Source organism: Suncus etruscus, chromosome 5 (assembly GCF_024139225.1).
Source record: "Suncus etruscus isolate mSunEtr1 chromosome 5, mSunEtr1.pri.cur, whole genome shotgun sequence".
NCBI lineage: Eukaryota > Metazoa > Chordata > Mammalia > Eulipotyphla > Soricidae > Suncus > Suncus etruscus.
This window is the reverse complement of record NC_064852.1, coordinates 140,176,623-140,204,263: the sequence shown is the minus strand read 5'-3', so window position 1 is coordinate 140,204,263 and position 27,641 is coordinate 140,176,623. Positions and strand designations below refer to the sequence as shown.

At 30.2% G+C, this 27,641-nt stretch overlaps 1 protein-coding gene across 1 annotated transcript in view; it reads right to left on the bottom strand.

The window, feature by feature from the left end:
* The window catches only part of CSMD3 (CUB and Sushi multiple domains 3), a 1,236,222-nt gene that overhangs the window by 763,752 nt on the left and 444,829 nt on the right, over window positions 1-27,641 (bottom strand). The window contains exons 7-8 of the mRNA XM_049773958.1: window positions 26,348-26,659; window positions 2,819-2,896 (exon numbers count right to left, since the gene is read on the bottom strand). Of these exons, the coding sequence (XP_049629915.1) occupies window positions 2,819-2,896; window positions 26,348-26,659 (390 nt within the window). The remainder of the gene's footprint in view (window positions 1-2,818; window positions 2,897-26,347; window positions 26,660-27,641) is intronic.

The window sequence follows — 27,641 nt, the reverse complement described above, 5'->3', positions numbered from 1 at the left end:
TTGCACAATAACAATCTAGATGATTCTGGTAAAAATATTGGAAAGATTTGTCATTCACTGAAGGTCAACATTTTAAAAGGAAAACAGGTACATTTATAATTTTAATATGTTCAATAAGGGATGAACAAAGGCTAGAATTTGAGCATTCAATTTAAAAATAATTTGACTTTTTCATGTAAGAAGCAAAAGCTATACTATAAAGATAACTGTAGCTATATAAATATGCTTTTAATTTATTTCTGAGTTAAACTATGAAAGAGCTACTGTCAGAAAAATTTATTTGGCAAAGCAAATAATTATGTCATTAATGATTCTGATTAATTATGGATTCCCTGTAATGAAACATTTCTTAGAGAACACAAGCTTTATTTTTTCAGTTTAAAGATGAATACCAGATAAAAATTATTCCTTTAAAATTGCTTTCCCCATTTTAATAAAAATATTATATTGGAACTGTATCCTTATCTAAAAATAACCTATATAATGTAATCTAACTCATTTTTAATATTTGAAAATTTATAGTACAGTAAATTAAAAATTTTAATTTCTGCATTTTATTTTAACTGAAAATTTGGCATGATCAGACCAAAATGAAATTAAGTCTACATATAATACAAAATAAGAGTATTTTATTGGTTTTATGGATAAATGTCAACACTTTCATATCATTAAATAACACATCTCTTTATTTAATATCTATCTATCCATCATCTATCTATCTATCTATCTATCTATCTATCTATCTATCTATCTATCTATCTATCTATCTATCATCTATCTATCATCTATCTATCATCTACCTGTCTAATTTTTTTGCTGTAACACAACTATCAGAGTTTCTGGGTTATTTTGGCTTTGTACTTAGAAATGACCTCTGGTGGTATGGGATAATGATGCAAGCAAAAATGCCTTACCCCAAGCTATATCTTTCTTTGGCTCTAACAACTGTTATTTGTTTATGCATTTTTTTTTGTTTTGTTTTAATTGAATTTATTTTATTTTTAATTTTTTGTTTTTAATTTTTGGTGGGGTTGATATTTTTTATTTTGTTTTGTTTGTTATTTTGTTTCTTTTGTTATTCTTATTAACATATTTGGCAATGTTCAATGGTTATTCCTGGATCTTCATTCAGAAATTATTATGGGGTGGTGTTTGGGTAGTCATATAGGATTCTGGAGCTTGAACGTGCATCAGCCATCTTAAGACAAATGCTCTACTTTCTCTGTTATTTCTCCAGCCCCCTAGCACATATACTTTTATTTTGAAACATATCAGTCAGGATTTTCTCTCTATAAACACTTGTTGGTCAGATTTACTTTCTGCTCATCATCATACATCACATATAAGAACTATGAAAATACTGATATTTATTAAGGAAATCCAGGGATATCAGTAGAGAATATCTAGAACACACTGTACTATCTTAAAAATAATTGTGCACCTATAAACATGTATTAAAACTGTGGAATAAATTATTTTGTGTTTTTCCAAACACGAAACCCAGACCAATTTAAAGATTCCCAACACAATGAAAGTTGCTAATTTTGGTTAAGACTTCTGAAGACTAATAAACTATTAAATCATGGTTAAAGATTATGGCAGTTTAAATATTTAATAACATATATGTCAAGGCACATTTAGAAAAAATATTTTCTGATATATCATTGATGAATAATTTATGTAAAAGAAAGTTCTAAGCTTATTAGTTGGTTCAGTACTTATAAAAATATATATAATTCATGTTATAAAAGTAGAGTTCAATTAACACAATATCAATATATCATGTTAATATAATCATTATGAATTATTTCTTTCAAAATATGTAACTATGGGGGGAATGGATAGTACAGAAGATAGAGCATTTGTGTTGCAATGTGACCAACATGGGATCTATCCTTAGTGCCACATATGGTCCCCACTGGCTAGGAGGAATGACCCCTGAATACATATCAGATATGACATTTCCTCCACACACATAAAGAGCAATAATCTGTGTGAATAAAAGCAAGCAATATTGAGAAACTGCTATTGATTTATATAAAATACATGTTTCTTAAAAATTATATGTTGTACATAAATGTACATAAATGTATTATCTTAAAAGGTAATGCAAATGAATGATCTATTTCAGTGATTTTTTTTTACTGTTTTGTTAACTTGTTCGTTTTGTATGTCTTCCTAGTTGTGGTGCCTGGGACCAGAGGGTTGGGGACCAAAAGTGATACAAGTTGGCTGAGTTCAGGGATTTAAATTCCAGATAGTAGAAAAAGTTTACTAGGATAACAGAGTAAATGCATATTTCAAGTCACTTCATAAACCTTAAAGAATGGTCAAATGACTATATATTTAAAACATTTGGAAATATGCTTTCTATCTATATACATACAAATTTTTGGTTGAAAAACTTCTAATATTTTTTATTTAAATTATGTTAAATATTTATTTTAAGAGTACAAATCATAAAAGAGGCAACAACTATCTATAAGTAATTTTAGCATTTCTTCCCCATCAAGATTGGAGTGGCACCCAGATTTAAGGTCAAAAAAGTGGCTTTGCTTTGTTGGAAGTTTGAGAAAAGTAATAACTTTTAGCAGAAACAATCTGAGCTTGGGAGCTCACCACGTTAGTCAAGTAACCCAATATACATTTAATTCAAAGAATCTATTGAATAAAAATCATGCACATTCTATAGATATTAATTCAGTTAATTTGGTCAATAACAAATATTTTGATAAAAAAAACACACACAAACAACACAGACACCACGGACTTCACTCTTGCACTAGAAAAAGTAACAAAAATAATGGAGTACACTCACAGATAGAAAACTTGTTGCTGGTGTCTTTCCCTGGAAACAATTTAAATCCTCTAGATTTAAAATCTATGGCCTTTTTCACTAGTTAAGAAAACAAACAAAAACATGTATCAGGAAATACAATTTTAAAATGAATTTCAAGTTAACAAATGTTGTTAGCATGGAATTATGCAAGTTAAAAAAAATTACTGTCAAAAGTCTAATAATGGGTAATCCAGAAGAGAAAAAAAGAATAAAAGAAAATTATGATTACTATATAGTAAAACAGTAAGCAGTATAGAAGGATTTTTGTTCCATAGGGGAGAATTCAGCATGCAATTAGAAATTTTAAAAATATTATTCAAGTTTATATGTTAAACTATTGAGTTTTTCACTATTATAAATTACTAGAGTTTTTTAAGTTTTATGGAATGAAACTTTCTGATCGATACAATTGTTTAATTTAATAAACATTTGAGCATAATGATATAGTAGATCATTTAGCCTATTTGAAATATTAGCAAATATTTAATACAAAGGCAAGATTAAAAATTAAAATGCAATATTTTTACCATTTCATTATGATACAGTCCATAATCGTCATACTTGAAAGTTTATCACTGTATTACTATAAAATAACGGTAAAATTATGTTCTATTTTTATATTATCAATATCCTAAGATTGGTGAATTTTATTTTGTATTATACCAAAATTAATATAAATATTTCCTTTATATTTATTTAATTATAATTAATGTATTAACTTGAAACATTGAATGCTTTCTAATATAACAAAGTTAAAGAAAACAATATTTTTTGAAGGATATATTTGTATAACTAATGAGCCAAGAAATTTCTAATGTTATCAATAATAATTCAAACTATTGGGGCCGGCAAGGTGGCGCTAGAGGTAAGGTGTCTGCGACCGTGGCTCAATCCCGGCATTCCATATGGTCCCCCCAAGCCAGGGGCAATTTCTGAGCGCATAGCCAGGAGTAACCCCTGAGCATCAAAAGGGTGTGGCCCGAAAAACCAAAAAAAAAAAAAAAAGAATAATTCAAACTATTTAAAATTTGAACAAGTGAAAAGAAAATTTATTAATCAAAAATACCCCAATAAAAAGTTATATGACCAAATAAAAGAAAGACTATAAAGGGCTGAAGAGATACCACAGCAGGTAGGACATTTATCTTGTTCTAGGCCAACCTGGTTTCAATCCCTGGGATAGCATATCTCCCCCCGAAACTGCCAGGAGTGATTTCTGAGAGCAGAGGCAGAAGTAACCCAAGTGGTACTGGGTATGGCCCCAAACCCGACCCCACCCCAAAGAAAAAAGAAAGAAAAGGAATTGATATGTGATCTGACTTAATAATATATGGGAATATAATTTTCCTCTAAAGTTACATAATGGCTTTTTCATGTATTATATCGCAAGAAGTCTCTGTTCTTTCTCTCTTAGTGTTTGGGCACAGTTTATTCCTGGCTTTGCACTCAGGAATTACTCCTTGTGATACTCGGGGGTCCAAATAGGATATCTAGGACCCAACTGAAACGGCCGTATGGAAGGCCAGCGCCCTACTCACTGTGCTCCAGTAAGTGTCTTTTCTTTTGAACACATATTTCCCATTTTCTCCCTTCCCACCTTTCAAGCAAGTTTTGTTCAATAGAACTAAATTATGTCATTAAAAATAAATTAGGTAAAAACAGAGCAAGAGGCATATTAAACTTTTATTATAGTTAAGCACAAATATACATTGTATTTTATATTTATTCTCTATATTTTAGTAAGTATGAGCGTTAACATTAAGAAATTAGATTTTGTTTAAAAAGTGAAGGAGAATAGGGGCTGGAGCGATGGCACAAGGGGTAAGGCATCTGCCTTGCCCGAGCTGTCCTAGAAAGGACTGTGGTTGATACCCAGCATTCCATATGGTGACCCAAGCCAGGAGCACTTTCTGAGCACATAGCCAGGAGTAAGCCCTGAGTGTCATCGGTGTGGTCCAAAAACCAAAAAAGAAAAAAGTGAAGGAGAATAAAGAAAAAAATATTTTCCAGGTGCCATAGCGACAGAAAGAGTGCAAGGCCTTGTATCTATACTGCACCCCAGCATTCCATATGATTCCTAGAGACTCCACTGAGGGTCATCCCATAGAACAGAAGCAGAAAAAACATAAGCATGCCTGGTTGATTCCTTCCACCTATCCCACCCCCAAGTAACTGACTTAAATTGCCATTTCAGTGATTTTGAATGATTATTTTGTCCAATAAGATTTTTGTTTGTTTGTTTGTTTTTGGGTCACACCCGGCAGTGTTCAGGGGTTACTCCTGGCTCTAAGCTCAGAAATCTCCTCCTGGCAGGCTCGGGGAACCATATGGGATGCCAGGATTTGAACCACCAACCTTCTGCATGCAAGGCAAACGCCTTACCTCATGCTATCTCTCCAGCACCCAATCAGATTTTTAATGCTATTTTTAGTCTTGAAAAAAATTTTTTTCTTGGGTCACACCTGGCAGGGTTCTCCTGGCTCTACACTCAGAAATCACCCGTGGCAGGCTTGGGGGATGCCGGGATTTGAACTACCGACCTTCTGTATGTAAGGCAAACGCCTTACCTCCATGCTATCTCTCTAGCTCCAGTCTTGAAATGTTTAAAGCTGCTTTTCTTACGAATGCGTACACAATTTAAAGGGTCTCAAAAAGATCTGTTGATCTTAGTCTATAGAGTTATGATTCTTCAGTACACACAATGCCTTTTTATTTCTGGAAAATGGTCATTGGGGCTAGATATCAATGAACAGGTTCTTAGTGGGAGTTTTGTGATATTCGACAGGAATCTGCCTTTTCACTTCAAACTTCTTTTATAAGAATCTGGCACGGATAGATAAGGAGAGACCAAACCTGTACGTTTCAACCATCATTTCATCATTCTGAGCTTCATTGCAAATCTTTATTTGCAATGTTAGAATTTTTATAGCACTCTCAACCAATAATCATGTTGTAATTCTCTTCTACAAACCACCATAGTGTTGATAACTAAAGTTTAGTTGATAACTAAAGTGTTCAACTGCTCTAAATTTAATTATAATCTTTGTAGTATTGCCTGCTATGAAGAAATCATTTTAACAAGTTTTCATTTTGTAACTTAGACATAGATCTGTATCTCCCAATCCAAGCAATAATTTTATATTTGAATCCCACCATACATATACATACCTGTTATAAGCATTTGACATATTTTAAGAAAATGTTTTATATATAAGAATACAGATGATTTATCTAAATTTCTTAATGGATTCAGAAACATAAATTAAAAATATATGCTCAAAGAAGAAAATTGCAAAAAAATCTCCATGAAGCAAGAATTAATTTTATACTTTATTTAAGGAATAAAACAAAAATGAATTATGTATATTTGAATGCAAAGGAATGAACATTTATTTAATATGCTTATATGTAAATTAGATTATATTTGGTTGAGTGACAAAAGGAAAATAGTCTAAAAAGATATTGCCTCAATCCAAATAGTTTTATTTGACTGGATTTAAAGTAACTATATTTATTTTAGAATATATTTGTCTATTGAAACTGCATAAAAATATACATGGTTTCAAAAGTATAGAATTAGTGCAATGAATATAGTATAGTTGTAAGAAATTAAAGAAAAGGTGTCTATACATTATTAGAGATAAAATGGAGTGAGTGGTATATAATACAAAAATAAATTTAAAAAATCAAAATATGCTTAAGGATCAGCAAAGATATTTTTATAATTAAATAGAAAAGGCATATCCCACTCCTTATAATAATTATTTTTCAAATACAAACATGCAAAATATAATTGCAAACCTATAATTAAAACTTTTAACTTCACATGTTTGTCTAAAATATACGTTTATTATTTCAAGATATAAATATGTGATATCTATGTAATCCATGATACCAAGCATTGCATTGCTCATGTTAGCTGCATTTAATTTATAAAATGAACCTATATTTATTTACAACATAGATATTTAAGTGATTATTATATAAATTAATTTTATCACAGGGATACAAAGTAAAACCTTGTTATTCTCTTTTGTACCTAAAATTATTTAAATTATTTTAAATTACTTAAAAATGTCATTTGTCCCAATACTTTAAAGAGACAGGAGGAGTATTTGACTCATGTGATATTCTTGGTGATTGCATTATTAAAAAAATAAATTCAATGTTGTAAAATATGGCTCAGTTGAAAAAAGAACTTTTGTTAGTAGGCTCTTTAAGAAAAAAATGAAAGGGAGAAATTGACAAAAATAAAATTTAAAAGCAGTATTTTAATAAGCTGAGACATCTTAAATTCTTAAAACTCTTCAATAATTTAGGAAGCATTATATGCAAGACAAATATAAACACATTTTTTCTTTGATTTTTAAATGTTAATTTTTGTTCTTTTTTGGGGGGATTATTAGTTTTGATTCATGTCTTTTTCTTTAACTTAACAGAAATACTCATGTTATATAAATGTCTGTCATAATAAAATATATTTATTCAACAACAAATCCCTCTTAATTATTTTGTAATTCTTTATTGCTAGGCAAACCATTTTATTTCTGTAATCTTTAAAGTTGTTTTCAATTACAATAAAAATTTAACAATAATATTTTCATATTGTTCCTTCAAAGTCTATTTAAATAATGAGATAATTTTCGAAATTTACAAAAATTATGTTTAATATTAAGTTTATTCAACTTAAATAATAAATAGTAATTATATAACATTGTTTGAACTATAATTCTTGTTTAAAACAGCCAGAAAAACATATATAATGGGCTTAGTTTTTTTGTTTTTTGGGGGGGAGGTTTGGTTTTTGGGTTACACCCAGCTGTGCTCAGAGGTTAGAGACTCCTGGCCCTTAGCTCAGAATTCACTCCTGGCAGGCTTGGGGGACCGTATAGAATGCCAGTATTCCAACCTGGGTCCATCCTGTCTTGGCCACATGTCAGGTAAGCTAAGTGCCTTACCACTGTGCTATCTCTTTGGCCTTAGTTGTGAAGCAGACACTATTTTATATGTATGTGTATGCATGTATATGTATGTTTGATGGTTGAAATACTATTACTAATTATAGTAATATTAATACTATCATTAGTAGTTGGGATAATATTACTAATATAATACTAAAGTGGTGAAAAATGAGTTTCAAGAAATTTGATGTTGTGTTGGTTGGTGGGTTTTACCTTTACTGTTCAAAAGCAGTCGAATGATGCTGGCAGTACTCAGGGACTATCTCCGTGCTCAAGGGTTAGGTTTACTATTCCTAGTCATGAGAGCAATGTGGTTCCCGGAATTAAGTGAGATCAGCATCATGAATGTGGTTCCCGGAATTAAGTCAGATCAACATCATGCAAGATAAGCTGCATTACCTCTGTAGTAACTCTCTAGACCAGTCAATATATTTGATAGTAAAAAAAACTGACCATTTATAGGTCTAATAAAGAGTATTCAAAAAAGAGTTGATATTGGAAAATATATTATTTATGTAGAACTTTTATGGCAGACCAATAATATGAAAAATAATAGGCTTATATGATATTTGTAAAGGTCACATAATCATTATTTAAAATAATATTTAATTCCAACACAAATACTAGTGATAATTTTAAATTTTAACAAAATATTTAACTTTAAATAAGAAAATATAACATTTCCAATTAGCTATAATTTGCCTTGAATTTGAATGGATACTTAGTGCAAAATGGTGTTATATATGAAAAGCAATATCACTAAATTATTTGCATTTTCTATTTACATTTCAGTACCATTGTAAATAGTAAATTAATGAATATTCTAACTTTATTATCCCAAGGACATTTGTTTTGATAAAACCTGATTTTTAAGTGATAGTAGGTGGAGAGCATATCGGTGGTATAATGAAATTATGAAGATGCCTTTGAAAATAAAATAATTTATTTTAAGAAACCCAATTTTATTTTATTTATTTATTGAATTTTGTTTCTTTTTGGTTCAGTTTAAATTTTCAAACATGACTAGTTCTTTACTCTGTCTTCTACCCATGTTTGATACCTCAATATAATTTCAATATATATTTCAAATATATACCTCAATATAATTTCAATTATAATCTTATATTTCTTTTACTAACAGAACTATTTTAATTTCATATCAAAGATAGTGTGTGATTATTTATTTGATTTTGAGCAAAAGAACATACCACTATAAAACCAGGCTGATTTATGCTTTTACAGAATATACATCAACAACCACATTATTAGACTTTTTATGCTGAAGTAGTACTAAAAATATAGTACATTTTTTGTGAGGGTATAGTATTGTAATTTGTGATTTTGTGTTCTTAGTCCATAAATGTGAAACAAGTGTTTTTACTAATCTTATTTCTGAGTGATGTATTAATTTACATTCATTCATTCATTTATTCATTCATTCTGTCACCCCCAGTGGTACTTAAGGCTTACACCTACCTGCCTTTGTACTCAGAGTTCAGTGTTCAGAAAACTAGATGCTATTCTGTGACTCAAAACTGCAGTGGTAATTGTAAAATTCATACTTTTATTTTTCTCTCAAAAATGGGGTTTGAGTGACACCTTGATGTACTGGAGCTTTCTCCTATCTCTGAATTCAGAGATTACTCCTGGTGGGTTTGGGGAATGTACAGGTTTCAGGGATTATAATTGGGACAGCCACATGCAAGGCCAGCTCCCTAGCCTTACGTTTTTTTTGAGGGGCGGGGGGTTTGGGCCACACCTGGCAACACTCAGGAGTTACTTCTGTCTCTGCACTCAGAAATCACTCCTGGAAGACTCAGGGGATTGTATGGGATGTCAGGGATTAAACTCAGGTCTGTTTTGGGTTGGCGTTGTGCAAGGCAAATGCCTGACTCTCTGTGCTATAACTCCACTCCCCCACCTGTAACTGTTAAATAGTATAATTTTGACCAAAAGTGAAGATGAAAATCTAATGAACTGGCATCCTTGCTCTCTCAAGAAATAAAAAGTGATTTTAAAAACACCTATTTTCAATGAATAAGTCTTACTTATGTGTGTGCAAGTAATGGCTCCATAATGCAGATCTAAAACTAAGATTTTGTTTATACTTTACTAAAGGAATAAAACACTTTTCAGAATATGTTTAGTTTGGAGGGTTCTAATTACCCTTCCAAATCAGTCAGAATATATAACCATATACTACACTGACGTCAGAGCAAGAGTTTTGTAGTACTGAGCAGATGTTTGCTTTATAATATATAATGAAGGACTTTCCACTGGATATAACTTTCTGAAAAAATTGCTTAATACCTGTCAGTACATCCAATTTGCTAATGATTAAGAGATGTGCAGCAATTATTTTCTAATTCTAAATTATTTAGTAAAAGTAATAATAAAGCACAAAATTAATTTATGTAATTAGTATAGTATATATTATTGCATACACATATATTAGTATTACTGTATATACATCACATTTATGTATACAATGCATATATGGAAATATTAATTAATCTTACTAAAATTACAAAATTAAAATTTGCATGTAAATGACACATTTAATTTTAGATGTTTGAACATTTAACTATTGTTTTTTGCTTGTTTGGTTGATTATTATTTTGCACACATCAGCTAGAGCTCATTAATTACGCCTAATTCTATCCTCACAAATCAAACCTGGGGAAAGAGGAGGATCATATATACCTCTCTGTTTGATGTCCCTGGTCCCATCCCTAGCACTGAAAATCTAAATTACGCAGACTAGTGCAAAACAGAGCAGCTAACATTGTTGAGAGAATATTCTAGCACCAGATGTGTAGCTTCTATAAAAATTAAAATTAATTCATTTTATTTGCATCACTAAATAAAAGTACTATAGTTTGCCCTTTCTATTTTTTACATTCCTAAACTTCTATTCATGTTATCCAACTTGTTTGTGTCTAGCACTTACTCTCACATATGGAATGTTAAAAATAAAATTTGTATGAGGCCAACATTTTAGTTGAAAGAAAATCTACATTATTTATTTTACACTATGCTTAAAATCTATTTTATGTTCCAGGAGTTGGCACATGTAGTATGTGCTAAAAGCCATTGTTAGTATTTATATACATGGTGATAATTTCCCGATCCAGCTTATTAGGCTATTGAAATTAAGTGAAATAATATCTCCAACTATTTTCTGTTATGTATGTATAACTACATATGATTCTACACGAAATATATAATTTATTTTATATGCATTTATAACTTCAACTTCCTTATTTATAAAAAGTTGAAAGTCTAACAAATCTTTTGGCCAAAAATAGCTTTTGCAAAAAAAAATAGCTTTTGCAGAAATTAAAAAAAATTAGCTAAATATAAAAGAATGCTATTTTGTTAACCATTTATAAGTAAAATATTTTAGTTGTTCTTGTAACAGACCCAATAATACATTTGAATAAAAATCATGGCACTATAGTGCCTTGTTGTTATAAAAAGATGGGCCTAAGCTCAATCTTACAAATGTTATTTTATGACCAATATAGTCTGTAAAATAAATGCCCATTTTTAACTTGATAAACTGTATTGTACTTATTGTAAAATAAGTTATATATATGAAAATTAATTAAATATAGTTTAGAAATTTTTGGTTGCTCTTAACTTTTTATTAGAGAGATTGTAGATGAACTAGTAACTAAAAAATCACACAATTATTAGTTACATACTCTAAAATTTGTATATGCGCTTTCTTTGCTCCAAAGAAATTGAAAAAAATTCAAGAACATAGAAGATTTATGTAGATAGCAGCAAATGCATCCACAATGCTTGATGATGTAATATGCTTAACAGAATGTGCTGCAAAATGTCAGAAAATTAGAAAAATCTGGGATATTTAAATTTTTGAAGTTATATGATGGGCTTTGATGAGCGAAATAAAAGTCACCATATGAGAAGTTACCATTAATAAGTCTCACCAATACATTTTACCTTTTCTTTTTAATTTTATTTTTTTAATTTTGGGCCACCCTGGTGATGCTCAAAGGTTACTCCTGGTTATGCACTCAGAAATAGCTCCTGGCTCGGGGAACTTTATGGGACACTGGGGGATCAAACTCAAGTCTATCCTAGGGCATCTTTGTGCAAGGCAAACGCCCTACCACTGCACCACTACTCTGGCCCCTATATTTTATCTGGTTTTCTGAAACTTTATTTCCAACTCTAGGGTTTTGACAATTCAAATTGACTAACTTATTTTAATATTTTTAGTTTTACATTAATACAATGATAATTCATTTATTTCTATAGATCTATTTTGTTTTTAATTATAAATTTCAATCAAAATCTCCTTTTGGTTTATTGTTATACCAATTTTATGCCTTGTTTTCTAATTATTCACGAGAATTGCAACATTTAGATGATACATAAGATATAACATCTAATTCATTCAAAAGAAAATTATATGTGTGTGACCCATAAAAAGAAAAAATAAAGAAAATGATATAGTTACATATATATTTTATATTCAATGTACACTATATTGTCTTCTATTATTTAAAAATAATCAACTAATAGAATTACATCAAACAATGATATTAAGTACAAAATTAATACAATATTATGTGTAAGGAATATTAATATAGCAAGCATTTTAAATTTTAAATATCAAAAATTCCAAAAAATATTCATTTATTTTCCAATATTTCCAATATTTTTTTATTCCTCTCATTTCTGATTATATTTTATACAAGTATTATAGGAGCCTTCATTTCACCACCTGGTACTATTGAAGATGATTTGTAATAGTTGTAAATAACATAAGTTTATGTAGATAAATGGAACATTTAATACAGCATAGTACTCATCATAAAGATTCCATATAAGTTTGTGTATTTGCCTTTTTATATCCATACACTGTAGAAGGTGAATAAGAATAGATCTCTCCAAACTCTGACATCGCACTAACACTGACATCAACTAAGACATTTCTTAAAAGTCACAATAAAAATAAGAACTACTTCTAGGTATTATTGAATGTGTAACTTAATAATATCTTTGAAAGTTTCAAAGAATATTTAAGCTTATGAACACTGGATTATATATAGGCTCCTCTTTTCTCTGAAGAATTCCTTCAGGAGGCATCAGTGAAATAGGAGACTAATATCTCAATTATTCTGCCAGATCCTGCATGATTTTTTTCTGACTGAAATAAATACTTATAACTGAAATTTCTATTCCTCATATGTCAGCCTGACTGACTAAGTTCGTTGTCCATTATCTTTTTCTTATAATGGGTTGGAATGGTGACACAGTAGCAACTACTACGTTTGTGATATAGAATGATCCCAGGTGGTTTCTGCATAAGCATTAATTAAAAAAAATCCTCCCTATCATTATTATATAAATATATTATTGATTCAGAATCCTTTATATTTTGTCTATGAGTATTGTTTGTACTTCTAACGATAATATGTAAAGTATAAAGACGGAAAGATTTTTAATTATTATTGGTTTATTAATTTTTGCTAAAGATATTGTGAAAATTGTCATTAGAAGAATTAATCTCCTTCCTAGCAATATTTTACCAAGAGTGATTTAAAAAAAATTAATCAAGTTACTGGCATTGTGATTGAAAAGTAAAACAAGGTAAAATTCTCAGGAAATAAAAACTGGTGTGTGTATCTATGGGTTTATGGTGAGAGTATCTGTGGTTATATATATATATATATATATATATATATATATACATATTTGAAAAAACATAATAAGTGGTATTGATAATGTATATATACATATATATGAGATAAATTGAATATTGTACATTAATTCATTATACTTTATATTTAAAATATGTATGAATATTGTTGGAGGCAAGCATATAATTTTTATATAATTATATATAAATATTCACTAAACTAGGAATTTTCTTTGAAATAATATTTCTACCAAAGACGTTGAAAATACTATGCTGGCATCTTTATTTTTTTTTATATATTTAAATTCAGAGATTTTTATTTACCAAAGTATATTTTCTCTTGTGAAGTCTCTGGAAGAGGATCATATCGACTACAGGTGTTTGTCCAAAATATAGCCTCTTCGAGTATGATCTTATTTATTATGTCCATTTAAAATAGTTTATTCCCCTCTTTTTCAAAGATAGGAAAATGAAGGACTAAGTGGATTTTTTGTGTGTTTGTTTGTTTTAGTTTTGGATCAACTCTCAACAGTATTCAGGGGTTACTTCTGGCTCTTAATATCAAAAATTACATTTAGGCTTGGGGTCAATATTCCAATGCCTAAAAATTTGCCTGGGATCAAGCCTGTGCTGGCCACATGGAAGGCAAAAGTCCTCTATCAACTGTGTTATCTTTCTAGCTTGGAACTGTGTTATCTTTCTAGCTGGGATTAAGTAGATTTCACAAAGTCTCAAACATAATAAAACATTTTTATTCTAATTTGAAACTTACATTCTAACACCAATTATTTCTATAAGTCATACAATTGAATGTATAGCAAATAAAAATCTCTATATATATCCTGAAAAATGCATGCTGGGAATAGGGGCGGAGGAAGGACAGCACTGGTGGTGGGAATGCCCCTCATTCATTGTCACTATGTACCATAAATGATGCAGTGAAAGATTTGTAATGCACTTTGGTCACAATAAAAATTAAAAAAAAAAACATAATAGGTGGGATTAGGAAATCCTATTTTTTATTTTTAATGCAAAATTCATGCAATAACATCTTACAATTTGCATGTTAAAATAAATTTTAATGTTAATTTGTTTATATGCAATTTTCAAGAAATGCTCAGGATAATGTTCTCAACTCAGAAATCATTTCTGGCAGTGCTCAGGGAACCATATGGGACAAAGGATCAAACCTGGTCAGCTGCCTGCAAAAAATGCCTTAGTTGCCTATGCTATATTTCTCACTTGCATTTTTTTTTTACTCTCATGTGAAATAGAATAACCTTAATTATTCGACTTGAATATTGAGGAGAAGAGACAATTACTGCCATTTCCAGGTAGAATTCACTTGTAGAAATCCTCTCAGTTTATTTTAAACATGAGAGCAAAGACACTTAAAAGGTATTTCAAAAAATACTACATGAAATTCAAATTAAGTAATGTTTTAAGGAAATGATCTTTGGTTATATTATTTTTATCTAGAAAATTAAAGAAAGCCACTAAATTTTAACAAACTAAAAATAATAAAATAGAAATAAATATCTGGACAAAGTCAACCTAGAAATATTTCCATTCTATTTATGAGATGATGGAATACTAATAGAATAGTATTTTAAGCAAAGAAAAAGCACGAGTTCACAATAAAAATAAAACACTGTGACATAGAATACATATGACATAGTTACGAAGAGAAAAATATTCTATACAATGTATTCAAATCTACTATCATACTGTTCTACCATATATGAAGCAGTCTGTTCTTCCTAAAATTGTAAAGCTTAATTGTGTGATATCACTCTGTGCTCAGTAAGGCAGACATATGCTCTAGAAAACTACATGCAAAAAGTGAGGGGCGAAAATGCTTTAAAATATTTCTGAACAAAATAAAAATGTTTCTAACATAGGGTCTTTTCTTAATACTCTAAAAGACAGAAGTGTCTGTTTTGGCACCAACTTTGAGCAGAAATAGAAAGTCTAGATATTCAACACATTTTAAAAAAGAAGAAACATAAAAGCCACCAACCTCACAGCTACTGTAATTATCTCATTTATAAATTAAAAAAAGACCAAAAAAAAAAAAGCTCTGGAAAATCTGTCACACTCATATTAATCATTATCACTTATATTTAAAGGTAAGACTTTTCTTTTAAATATTCTCTTCCCTTGTAACCCACTATACATTTTTTTTGTAAATGTGCATGTTAAATAATCTTTAACCATAACTACTTAAGATCACTGGTAAAATTAAATATGAAATCAAAGGTAAATGTCAGGGATTAATTGATATGTTTTCATGTGAAAAGTGGAAGTGTCCCTAAGGCCAATTCAATGACAAACTAAAATATTGGGTCATCAGAAGTTCTTAGTGTGTACTGTATGTTTAATCAAAACCATGGTTTATGAAGTGACATTGAAAAAGGTTAAAATGGTTACTTGCAAATTTTCATTTTAAAAATACTGAATTTACATTGCTTAATAATATCATAAGAATCCTCACACTTTCCAAGTTAATATAATCTATTACTTTTATAAAAAGTCTACCTATTTAAAAATTCTTAAATCTATTTTCAAGTAAATTCTAACATTTCATTTTTTCTATCTTTTTACCCCAAAGCATTTTTAAGAAAATGTAAATTAAAGCTACAACAATTTATTACTGTTATGAATAACATTTTTAATTTCATAAACACGATGAAACATGAAATGTGAGAGAAAATGATAGTGTTCAACAAATAATTATGTATTTAAGTAATAAATTGAACATTTCTGGATATTGCACTTTTAAATTACTGCTAATATCAACAGTTTTTATAATATAAATAGAAAAAAGCACAATTTCAAAATGGAAAGGCATCAATATGCAGCAATCAATATTTATAAACAGTGAGCCTACCTAAATATTTACCACCCTTATTTATTAAATAGGTACTTTTGTCATTTTCAAACTGAATTAATTATTTTAAGCTTTAATTTAATAAATGGAAACTTACAATATCCTTATCTAACAGATAATATTTAAATGTTATCAATTCTCCAATGTGTTTTACCCATACAAACATTTATAAAAATCAGGATATTAATTATTTTCATAAAGTCTGATCCAGAAATCGAAGCAGGAAAATTCATTTCAACTACATATATAAAATGAGAGATCATGCTAACTTATAATAATTCTAATTAGTTTATTTTGGTACCTTACTGATTTATTTCTTTCCATTTAATCAGTAAGCCTTTAAGGAATCTAAAACTGTAACTAAAAGGGATCAACTTCTCCCCCCTTTTTTCTTTTCTGTTTGCTGTTACTGCGTTTAAAATAAAATTCATTTCTGGTCCGGAGCGGTGGCGTACGGTAAGGCTTGCACACTCTAGACTAGGACAGACCAAGGTTCGATCCTCCGGCGTTCCATATGGTTCCCCAAGCCAGGAGCTATTTTTGAGCGCATAGCCAGGAGTAACCCCTAAGTATCACAGGCCGTGCAGAAAAAAATAAAAATAAATAAAATTCATTTAACCTTAGAGAATTTAAGAGGTAACGTACTACGTGCATACAGCTCCAACTTGGTAGAGATTTCATGATTTTTTCATTCACTCACTGATCTCACTCGTTAAAGCACAACCAATGTTCAGGTCAATCATTCTTAGAGTTTGACAGACTTAATTATTGTCATTAAGGTTGATCCAGAAAAATTCTCTGTCCTAAAATATCCCCCAAATTCTAGTGAATTTTCGATGATTATCTCCAGATAACCTCCAGATAGAATTTAAGTTCAGCTTCTATTGCGTACTGAGAAAGCTCACAAACCTAGTGTTGGGTCTTTTGGAGATATCATGAAGATAAAGTCCTATGCCTTCAATGTACATTGTTCTCTATTCATGATAAGCACTCTCATGTAAATTCTTGCTTTCCTTTATATCAGCATCACTCGTTGTCTTCAAAGATGGCCAGAGAACACAGTCTCACGTAAAACCATTATTTGTATTTAAATAAGACTGCTCTGTGATTTGCTCTATAAGTGATCTTTGGGAAGCTTAGTGTAAGATTGTGACTAAGTTTCTATCCTGCACACACGTTTCTGTACTTTTTATTATTATATCTTCTGAAAACATTTTCATAAAATTTCTTTCATATTATAAGTAACATGTACCTTTTAAACAGTACATTAAATGATATACATTTCTGCTAAATTCTACTAGGGATGTCCTATTTCTTTCAAATTGACAAAACTTGCCTTTTGTCTGAAAGTAACTGCTTTCTGCTCTTCAGCTAGCTCATCTCTATGACTCCTTATTCAATGTTCATCTGATATACTGGAATATATTTTATTTTTAATCAAGTAATATTCAAGATATTTTAAGCATCACCACCATCCCTGTCTGATAAGCCTTGTTCTTTGTCTTTACAGGGCTGCCTCCTGAAAGCCCTTAGAAATTGTTCAAGTCTTCTTGTAAAATTTCACTTTAAAGAGATCTTTCCTGATCATCTAAATTAAAGTAACAATTCACATATCACAATCATAACGCTTTAAATTTACATACATTGTCTTCTACAATCAGAGAGTTATTTAACATTTTTATCCCCACTTTGAGATCAATTTAATGAAGCACAGACAACTTATTTGTATGCAATATCTGATATTCAATAACTGCAAAAAGTTGTACATGTAAGTGCTCAATGAACATTTTGAAAGAGTAAGAAAAAAAAGAATGTAAAAGGAAGAGCAACAAGAAATAGGAAAATAAAGATGCAAAGAGAAAATTATAAAGGAGGAAAAATAACCTGAAGAAGTTGGGGTATTTTGGGAGGTGGAAGACACCCAGAAGTACTCAGAATCATTCTTGATGGGGCACTGTGGACCATTTGTGGTGCCAGGGGCAAATTATGGTTGGCCATGGCAAGGCCAACAGAATTAGTTCTGGCTTCCAGAATTTTAACATTACCTAAAACTTTAACATTACCTAAAAGATTTGGTTTAAATATACAAACTGAGAGTTACTTGTTCCTTTGTTGTTTCATTTTATTTTGCTTCTTTGTTGTTTCATTTTGTTTATAAATACAAGGCACAATGTGGTAGAAATGCATATGAGCTGTTTACTTGGTTAAATATTGTCAATATCTGGGCCCGGAGAGATAGCACAGTGGTGTTTGCCTTGCAAGCAGCCGATCCAGGACCAAAGGTGGTTGGTTCGAATCCCGGTGTCCCATATGGTCCCCCGTGCCTGCCAGGAGCTATTTCTGAGCAGACAGTCAGGAGTAACCCCTGAGACCACCCGGAGTGACCCAAAAACCAAAAAAAAAAATTATTGTCAATATCTAACTCTTCCTTTTGAATAGTAAAAATGACCACATTATACCTCTTTAAATAATTACATGATTAATGATATAACTCTAAATATATGTTTAATTTGACTCAAATATAAAAAGAAAATAGATGTTTGAAATATTAATGTATACTATTTAGATAAAACATAGTATTTGAAAGGGGAGTAACATAATTTGAAATCTCTGATGCTGAACTGCTTTTAAAATAACTAATACGTCCTTTTAATGTCTTCATAAATGTTATTAGTGATTACAAATCTTGCCTTTTTTTAATATATTTTTTTTTTGCCACACTTGGCAGTGCTCAGGGGTTACTCCTGGCTCTGCTCTCAGAAACTGCTCCTGACTTGGGGGACGTTATGAGATGCAGAGGACCGAACCCAGACTGTTTTGGGTCAGTCGTATGTAAGGCAAATGCCCTACCACCTACCACACTGGTCCTAAATTATTGCTTTTTAAAATGCAACTTATATCTGAACAAAATTAATGATGATAATAATGTCATTTCTAGTAAACTACTGTAATATTACCTTGATACAATGAAACATTATTATACAATATATTCTATAATCTATGTTGAAAAGGTTCTATAATTCTCAAATAACAGATTAATATATAATTATAATTGTAGATAAATATTAATTTATCACAATAAAAAACATTCCTAATTATATACCTTACACATTCGTCAGAACTTCTCTTAAAATTGACTAATAAATTTACATGTAACTTAGCTATACACTTGTTTTTACACTTGTATTTAGTTTGAATCTGTCACAAATTTACCATAGTTGAAGGTATGCTTTTTTTTAACTTTTATCCTTTATTTTTGTTTTGCTTTGGGGTCACATCAGGTGATACTCAGGGCTTACTCCTGGCTCTGCAATCAAGAACCACTCCTGGCAAGACTCAGAGACCAAACAAGGGTTGGCCCAGTTCAAGGTAAATGTCCTCCTTCCTGTACTGTCTCTCGGCCATAAATTAGATGCTTTTTATATTTCATAAATATATTTCATATATATCTAAATTATCTTTCATAACCTATTGTGATATTTTTGAATATTTAAGTTAAATAAAAAATAAAAACCCTATAAAATAACATGTGGCAAAGTAAAAATTCACAACTGAAAATATATCAATAGAAATTTGGAAGCAAATTAATAAGTTACTAAGGAACACATAAAATATTTAAGAAAAATTGTACATGTCTCTGAAATAGCCTGGAGGGAATAATAGCCAAGTACGAGTTATTAGTGGCATATAATAATTTTGATCTTTTAAAATCCAGTTTCTTTGAACAAGTTACTTACAAGTTGACTATACTAAGCAGAATTAAATTGGAACATTAGTGTTATGTCTTATGTTTTACTTTTTTGTTTCTTTATTGTTGGTAAATTTAAATGATGTAATTAATATTTTGACAAAATATAATTTACAATATAAAGAAAATATTACTGCATTTTTTGTAATATTTTTATGGAACATAATACTTTATAATAAATATATCATTTACTTTGAAGCTAAAAACAATAGAAATCAATATCAAAATATGGCTAAACAGGTATTATTTAAGCTTGTGTTATAGGGTTTTTTTTATTAAGTTTGATTTTTTGTATTTTATATCACATTTAAATTAGGCTGAACTATTTTTATCCTATTGATATCAGTAGCTATGTAAAAGCCAATTAAAGAGGTAAATATACTACGTAATATGAGTAGCAATGCTCATGTATGCTGATAATATATGATTCACTCCACAAGAAAAAAGTAAATGAGGTAAATAATCAAAGAAGTTGTATACTTATTTAAGTATATAAAAGAACATTTAGAGAAATATATTTATATTTTATGATTGAATAGAGAATCAACAAATCCTTGGTTTATAGTAGTAGTAGTAGTAGGCAGATATTGTAAACATCTTAGAGAAATGTATAAATATCATATAGGGTGATGTATTAAAATAACTCATGTGAGCTTAAAAAATCTAATATTTCTAATATTTAAATTAAAAAAATTAATTATATTTGAATGACTAATATATTTTCTTTTTGGGAGGGGCCACACTGGTAACACTCAGGGGTTATTCCTGGCTTTGCGCTCAGAAATCAATTCTGGCTTTGAGGACCATATGGAACATTGGGGGATTGAACCAAGGTTTATCTTAGGTTACCATACGCAAGGCAAAGCCTTACCTCTTGCGCCACTGCTCCAGCCCCACTTTAATATGGTTTAAGCATACTTTTATTGATGAAAGATTAATTTTGTGTATTCTTTTATTACTGTAACCTAATGTAATGTTTTACAAAACTTTGCATATTAGAGCAATAAAATATTCAATATATTTTAAATGCATGAATATTAGTCTGGGAATATGTAAAACAAATGTCCAAATAGCATCTCAGGTCACAGTTTTTATTATAAAATAATAGTATTATTAAATTTATCTAATTTAAAAATAAAGAACATCTAGAATTATGCTTTACACTTGACTGTACTTAGGGGTTATTCTTGGCTCTGTGCTCAGGGATAACTCTTGGAGTTCAGAAGATCATACATGGCTGAGGTCACATGTAAGACAAACACTTTAAATCTTGAGCTAACTCTCCATGCTCATTATAATTTATTATACAGGCTTTATTAATCTATATGAATTCTGCATTGAAATTTTCTTGGGCTAGCAAATTGATCATTTTTTTAGAGAGTGCAGCAATATTATCAAAGTATATTTAAATTTTCTAAAGTCAAAAGAAATTTATTTTTAAATTTATTAGATGTTTTTTAACTTTAACTTCTATACCATAGGGGTATAACAACTAATCTAGAAACTTAAAACAATCATTTTGTTTACATTTTTTAATGTTTAAAATTATCAAATAAAGCATTATTTAGCTTTATTTATATTGATTAAATTCTATTTATTTTGACAAAATACCTATATTTTACATTATAAAATGTGTAAGGTGATAAAAAATACTACCCTTTTTATTACTCTTTAAGAATATCTTATTTAATCATACGATATCTGTAAGACAATGTTTCTTTTTGATGTAGCAAAAAACAAACTCTAGTAGCTCATGTGATATATAAGACCCTTACAGTTATGGGATACAGTAAGTAAGTAAGTAGTAAGAAGTCAGGATGAATACAAGTTAAATTTTCATATGGAGGACTCTCTTATACAATAACAGTAAATTCTGGTATATTGTTACAAAATATTTTAATAATCTATAACATCATTACTTAATAATTGTCTTTCATTTTGTATCATTTATGTTCAGTGCTCATTTATCACTTTTGGCAATGTAGGAAACAACCAAACATGATACAAGATATTTAAGTGGGGAAGACTGTTTGCAAGGCAGGCCTTATTCTATACTGTCTAGCCTTCATTTTTCTGCTTCTTTTGAAATTACTCTGAAGAGATTCTTAAATGGAGATGGTTATCTTTTATTCAGCAGACAAAAATAAGAAAGATAATTTGGAAGAAGTGCAACCCAAGAGATGCTCAAGGGTTGTAGAAGCACCATCTCAAATCTTGGTCAGCCTTGGCTGTTATTGCATGTATGGTACCCCAATGTTGTTGTCAGAGATGATAGGTGGAGCTATGTGGTACTTGGAAGTGAACCCAATAATATAACCACTATACTATGTCACAAATTCTGAAGATCATTTAAATGGTTAGTTACCTTTTTATTAAATTTTTGTGAAACAGGAAATGGGAACAGTACATTAAAGCATTAACATTAAAGAGTACTATTTAAGTACATTTAAATACATTTAATACAACTGTCCAAGTATTTCCAATTAAGGGATTGTGTTGTTGCCTTGTTTATATTAAAGTGATTATAATTAATTAAAAAATAATAAATCCATGCAATTTGAGGCCTATACACAGGCAAGCAAGATGTTCAAACTATGATTACAGTGGCAATTTCATGTTGGGTTTATAATAATGTTAACATAAACTTATTTTTTCAAAATTAGAAATAAATTAAAAGTAGAAAATTTCAAACATCATAAAATAAACTGCAATTTTCAGAAACTAATGTAGGGATTATATTTAATAAACTATTAAAATATTAATTTATATTATATAATAAAAAGACTAAACTTCTACTATAGACATCAGTTTCTATATATAATGGTTTAAAATAGCAGTTATACTTATTACTTGGTTATAAATTCTTCAAAATTCAATTAATTTCCTTGTGTTTTAGTAAAGTTTCGTTTTAATTTTATAATTATATAAAGACATAATCAAAAAACTTATATATAACTTTCTATTGCAAATTTTCAAGTTGGAATATATAACAGTAACATATTATAGTGAGGTCATGAAAAATTGTTGTCCTTTAAAATTAATAATAGTGGGCCTGGAGAGATAGCACAGCGGCGTTTGCCTTGCAAACAGCCGATCCAGGACCAAAGGTGGTTGGTTCGAATCCCGGTGTCCCATATGGTCCCCCGTGCCTGCCAGGAGCTATTTCTGAGCTACAGCCAGGAGTAACCCCGGAGCAATGCCGGGTGTGGCCCAAAAACCAAAAACAAAAAAAATTAATAATAGTTTGGATCTAGAGAACTATACTGCAATTAGTGTGCTTGCCTACCCTGTGACTAACCCATGTTTGTTCCCTAATATCACATATTCATATTGTCCTCTAAACTTCGGCTGGAGTAACTCTGAATATAGATCTGGGATAAAGCCTTAGTGCCTCAGGTCGCTCTAAAATTAACAGAAAAACCCAGTTTATCACTGTGACAAAATCATACATCTATCTTCTAGAATGATATACGCTTATATGTAATTTATTAAACTCTGAGATTTAATGCGTTAAAAGAATTATATTTCTAGTACATTGTAAATATTTATTGGTAACTTTAAAAATTAAGCTAAAATGTTTTAAACACATTAAGCTAAAATGTTTTAAACACATTAAGCTAAAATGTTTTAAATAAATCTATGGTCAGTTTTATTTAGGCTTCTGGAGTAAAGGATAAAAAAATACTCAATGTATCCTAACCATCATGGGGGATAAAAATCACAGAACAAATCACAGTAATGGGAATAACAAGTGGAGGATACATGCAAGGCATGATGGTAAATTAGCGCAGAAATCTGAAACATGCTGGAATGACAATTTAAACAGACTTGTAAGGACATAATAATTGTCTGTGTGAGAGAAAAAAGAAACAGCATTGAAATTTTTGTTCTATTTTGTTTTTAGAAGCATAGTATGTTTGGCAAATTAAGGCTGACCTGTAAAATAAATCTGGAATTATGGAAATGAGAATGTAGTTCATCTCCAAATTCTGAAATTTTATTCCTAAAGTCAATGGGAAAACACTTAAAAACTTTTAAACAATGAAGTAATATAATCAGAATTCATTTCAAATTTTATTTTATTTTACTTTATGTTTTATTTTATTTTATTTTATTTTATGTTAGGATGTGTTGAGGTTAGATTGCAATCAGGAGTGCTCATAGCTAATCTTAACTCTTGTGCTCAGGAATGACCCCTTTGGCTCAGGGAAAGACGTTTATTTTTAAAGTCAATCTTGAGAACAACACAGTACAAAATATCATAATTTCTTTTATGAGGCCACACCTTACTGTACTCAAGTTATACTTCTGGATTTAATTCAGAAACCACTCCTAATGGTACTCATGGGACACAGTGGGCTGACAGGGATCATGTGAGATGAAGGGATTAAAGACTATGTGCAAGGCTTTTGCCTATTATATTATTTTTTAGGCTAAAAACAATATTGTCTCTAAGTATCTACAAAATCAAGAAATTTGTTTTGATATAAAATTATTGATATATTTAAGTACCCTTTATATAAATCTACAGATAATTCAACAATCTGAGAAACCCTGAATTTATATATACATATTATATATAAGTACATATATACATACATACATATATGGAGGAGTGTTTGGTAACAGGTGATTCTCAGGATTAAATTCAGGATCTGTGCTCATAAATTAATCCTTGCAGTGAGTTGTGGATTATATATATAGAAATATATATATTATATATAGAAATCTGGGACTGATCTCTTGCCTACTGTACTCTAAGCTAGCAAGAAAAATAATAATGTCAGCAGGCTAAAGTACTATTTGTATATTTTATTAATTTATAAAATAAACTTAAGTACAAAAAATGCCAAGAATTTATTCAATTGGTGATAAATACAGTAGTTTTTATCAGAGTTAATTAATGCAATGTTGCAGGGAATAAAAAAGGTTACTTAGGGAATACATTTTAAATAATAATGTTTTACATTTTAATTTCTTGCTCTAGGATATATTTACTATCTAATTAAATAAATTATAAATTCTTACATGATTCGTATATACTTACATGTGGTATTATTTTTAGTAGGTAAATGAATAGGGAAGCAACATGATAACAATTTAATCTTTAAATGGAAACTACTTTAATTGAGGATTCATTTTAGAATGCTTCTATTAAACATTTTTTCAATATAAACTTTTGTGTAGTAACATCAGACTTTTTTCTTGAGGGTAACCTAAGCATTAGTTTTACATTCCTTTTATTATCTCTGTATTTGAGATGCATAATAAATGAAAAAATATGGCCAGTTCTAAGATTATTTAGTGCTGCGTTGAAAACATTTAAATTGGATTAGATATGTTGTACATTATATGTTTATTTAATTGATAATTATATTTATGCACATAGATAAATAAGCTTAATGTATTTTACTTTAATGATAAATTGTTTTTCTGTAAGCTAGTCAATGAAACACCACTATGAAAGAATAATGTTTACTGCCTCCATGTTCAAGGTAAGTACACATTAATTGAATAGAGATTATAAATATTTGACATGGACTTATGGTATTTTTCCTCTGACACCTAAATTGCAAGATTAAAATGTTTTAATCTTGAAGTCATAATTGTAAAAATGCTATTAATTTGATAATTATTTACTAAATAATTAAGATGAGAAGTAATCTCAGTATCATCATATGGATCAGATAATATGCTATTTAGAAACAGTGGACTGAAATATTCAAATCAATGACCAGACATAATGTTTCTACTTTTCCAAATGATATATTTCCAAATTTTAATTAGCATATATGTTACATATACATCTCATGCACATACCAAAATTTACTGAGACAAATGATCGTTTTTTCAAATATGTATATTTATTCTTAGAAACTGAATTTTTTCCCTGTATAACCTCATCATTGGAACTGGTATTAAGCAATTAGTATTAATATTTGCATATCCTCTTTTTCCTTTGTGCAGTCTTTTACCTTATGTTTACATTTACTCCACCTACCCAATCCAACATTTACATTACATTTTACTTATTTCTTATTTTAATTTCTGTTCTTTCCAAATGATTCAGATTAAAGCTATTAACTACATGTTCTGCAGCTACTCTGAAATTCTAACCTTCACTTTTTATAGCCTGCCTCTCTTTTTCCCCACAGCTCAGACTCTAATTAGAATCATTCATGAAATATAGCTTTGGTTGTAACTAAATGGGCACAAGTAAAATAACATCCGATACCTCTATGAGTAACAACTGCAAGCTCTTTAGTTCTTTCTATCTGTTCAGCATTTCTTGGTCTTCTCCTTGTACTTTGTGTATCTGCTGGATGAGGAGAGAGCTCGTCTTTGGACGCGTTGAGGTCCAGACCTGAATTTCTGAGATTCGTAACTTGCACTCGCTGTTCCTCGGCAAGTCTATTGGTGGTGACAGCTGTAAGACTGGATACAGTAACATCTGCAGATGTGCTAGCAACAGCAATAGCACCAGAGGTAGTCCTGTTATGCTCCTCTAACTCACCAGTGGAGGTAGTGTGGGTCAATGGAGAAGAACCTGTGGGACACAGTAGCACTAGATGCTAACTTTTTCTTTTAAATTGTGTTTAAGTTTTTCTGATAAGTTTAAATCAATCATATTCCCTTAAAGATAACCAACATGAAGAGGCAAAACACAAACAAGCCACTAAAATGGGAAGGGCAATAGCATTGATGGGTTGGTTTGTATCAATCAACCTATATCCATAGGGATAGGCAGAGGACACAGGGATAAAACACGCTATAACTGTAACAAAAACGAAAAAGTAAATATGTGGTTTCTGAACTCATCTTCTTTTTGGCTTCTTTATCTAAAGATGAGCTTTAACAATAAATACCTAGCAAATGACAAGTTTTGACAGATGGATACATGGATATCTGTAATCATACTCCCCCCCCCCCAGTATGTTTTGAATTGCCTGTGCTGTAACTCTTCGTTTTTGTGAAAACTATCATTTTTTTGTCTTAAGATAAGCAAGTGTAAAAAAAAAAAAAGATCAGTTAAAATTGGGCCCTAGATGAAAACGTTTGCCTTGCACGAGCTAGCATAGGACAGACCAGGGTTCAATTCCTGGAATTCCACATGGTCCTCCAAGCCCAGAGGCAATTTCTGAGTGCATAACCCGGAGAAACTCCTGAGCATCACCGGGTGTGGCCCAAAAACCAAAAAGAAAGAAAGAAAGAAAAAAAGAAAAAGAAATCGCTCTTGGCTCAGGAGATTCTATAGGATGCTGGGGCCAGCAGCTTGCAAGGCAAACTTCCTTCCGCTTTGCTACCATTCTGGCCCCTGTGAGCTACTTCTTGTCTCTGAATTTGGGGCTTTGTTCTAGCTGGAATTACTTATATTCAAGGGTATCCCTTGATTTTTTTTTCTCTCTAGCTTAGTATTTTTTACGCCTTTTGAGTTTTCCTTATTTTTGTACTACACTGGGTAGTGCCCAATGGATACTTCTAGCTTTGTGCTTGGTGGTCATTCCAAGCAACTGATGGGCTCCCATGAG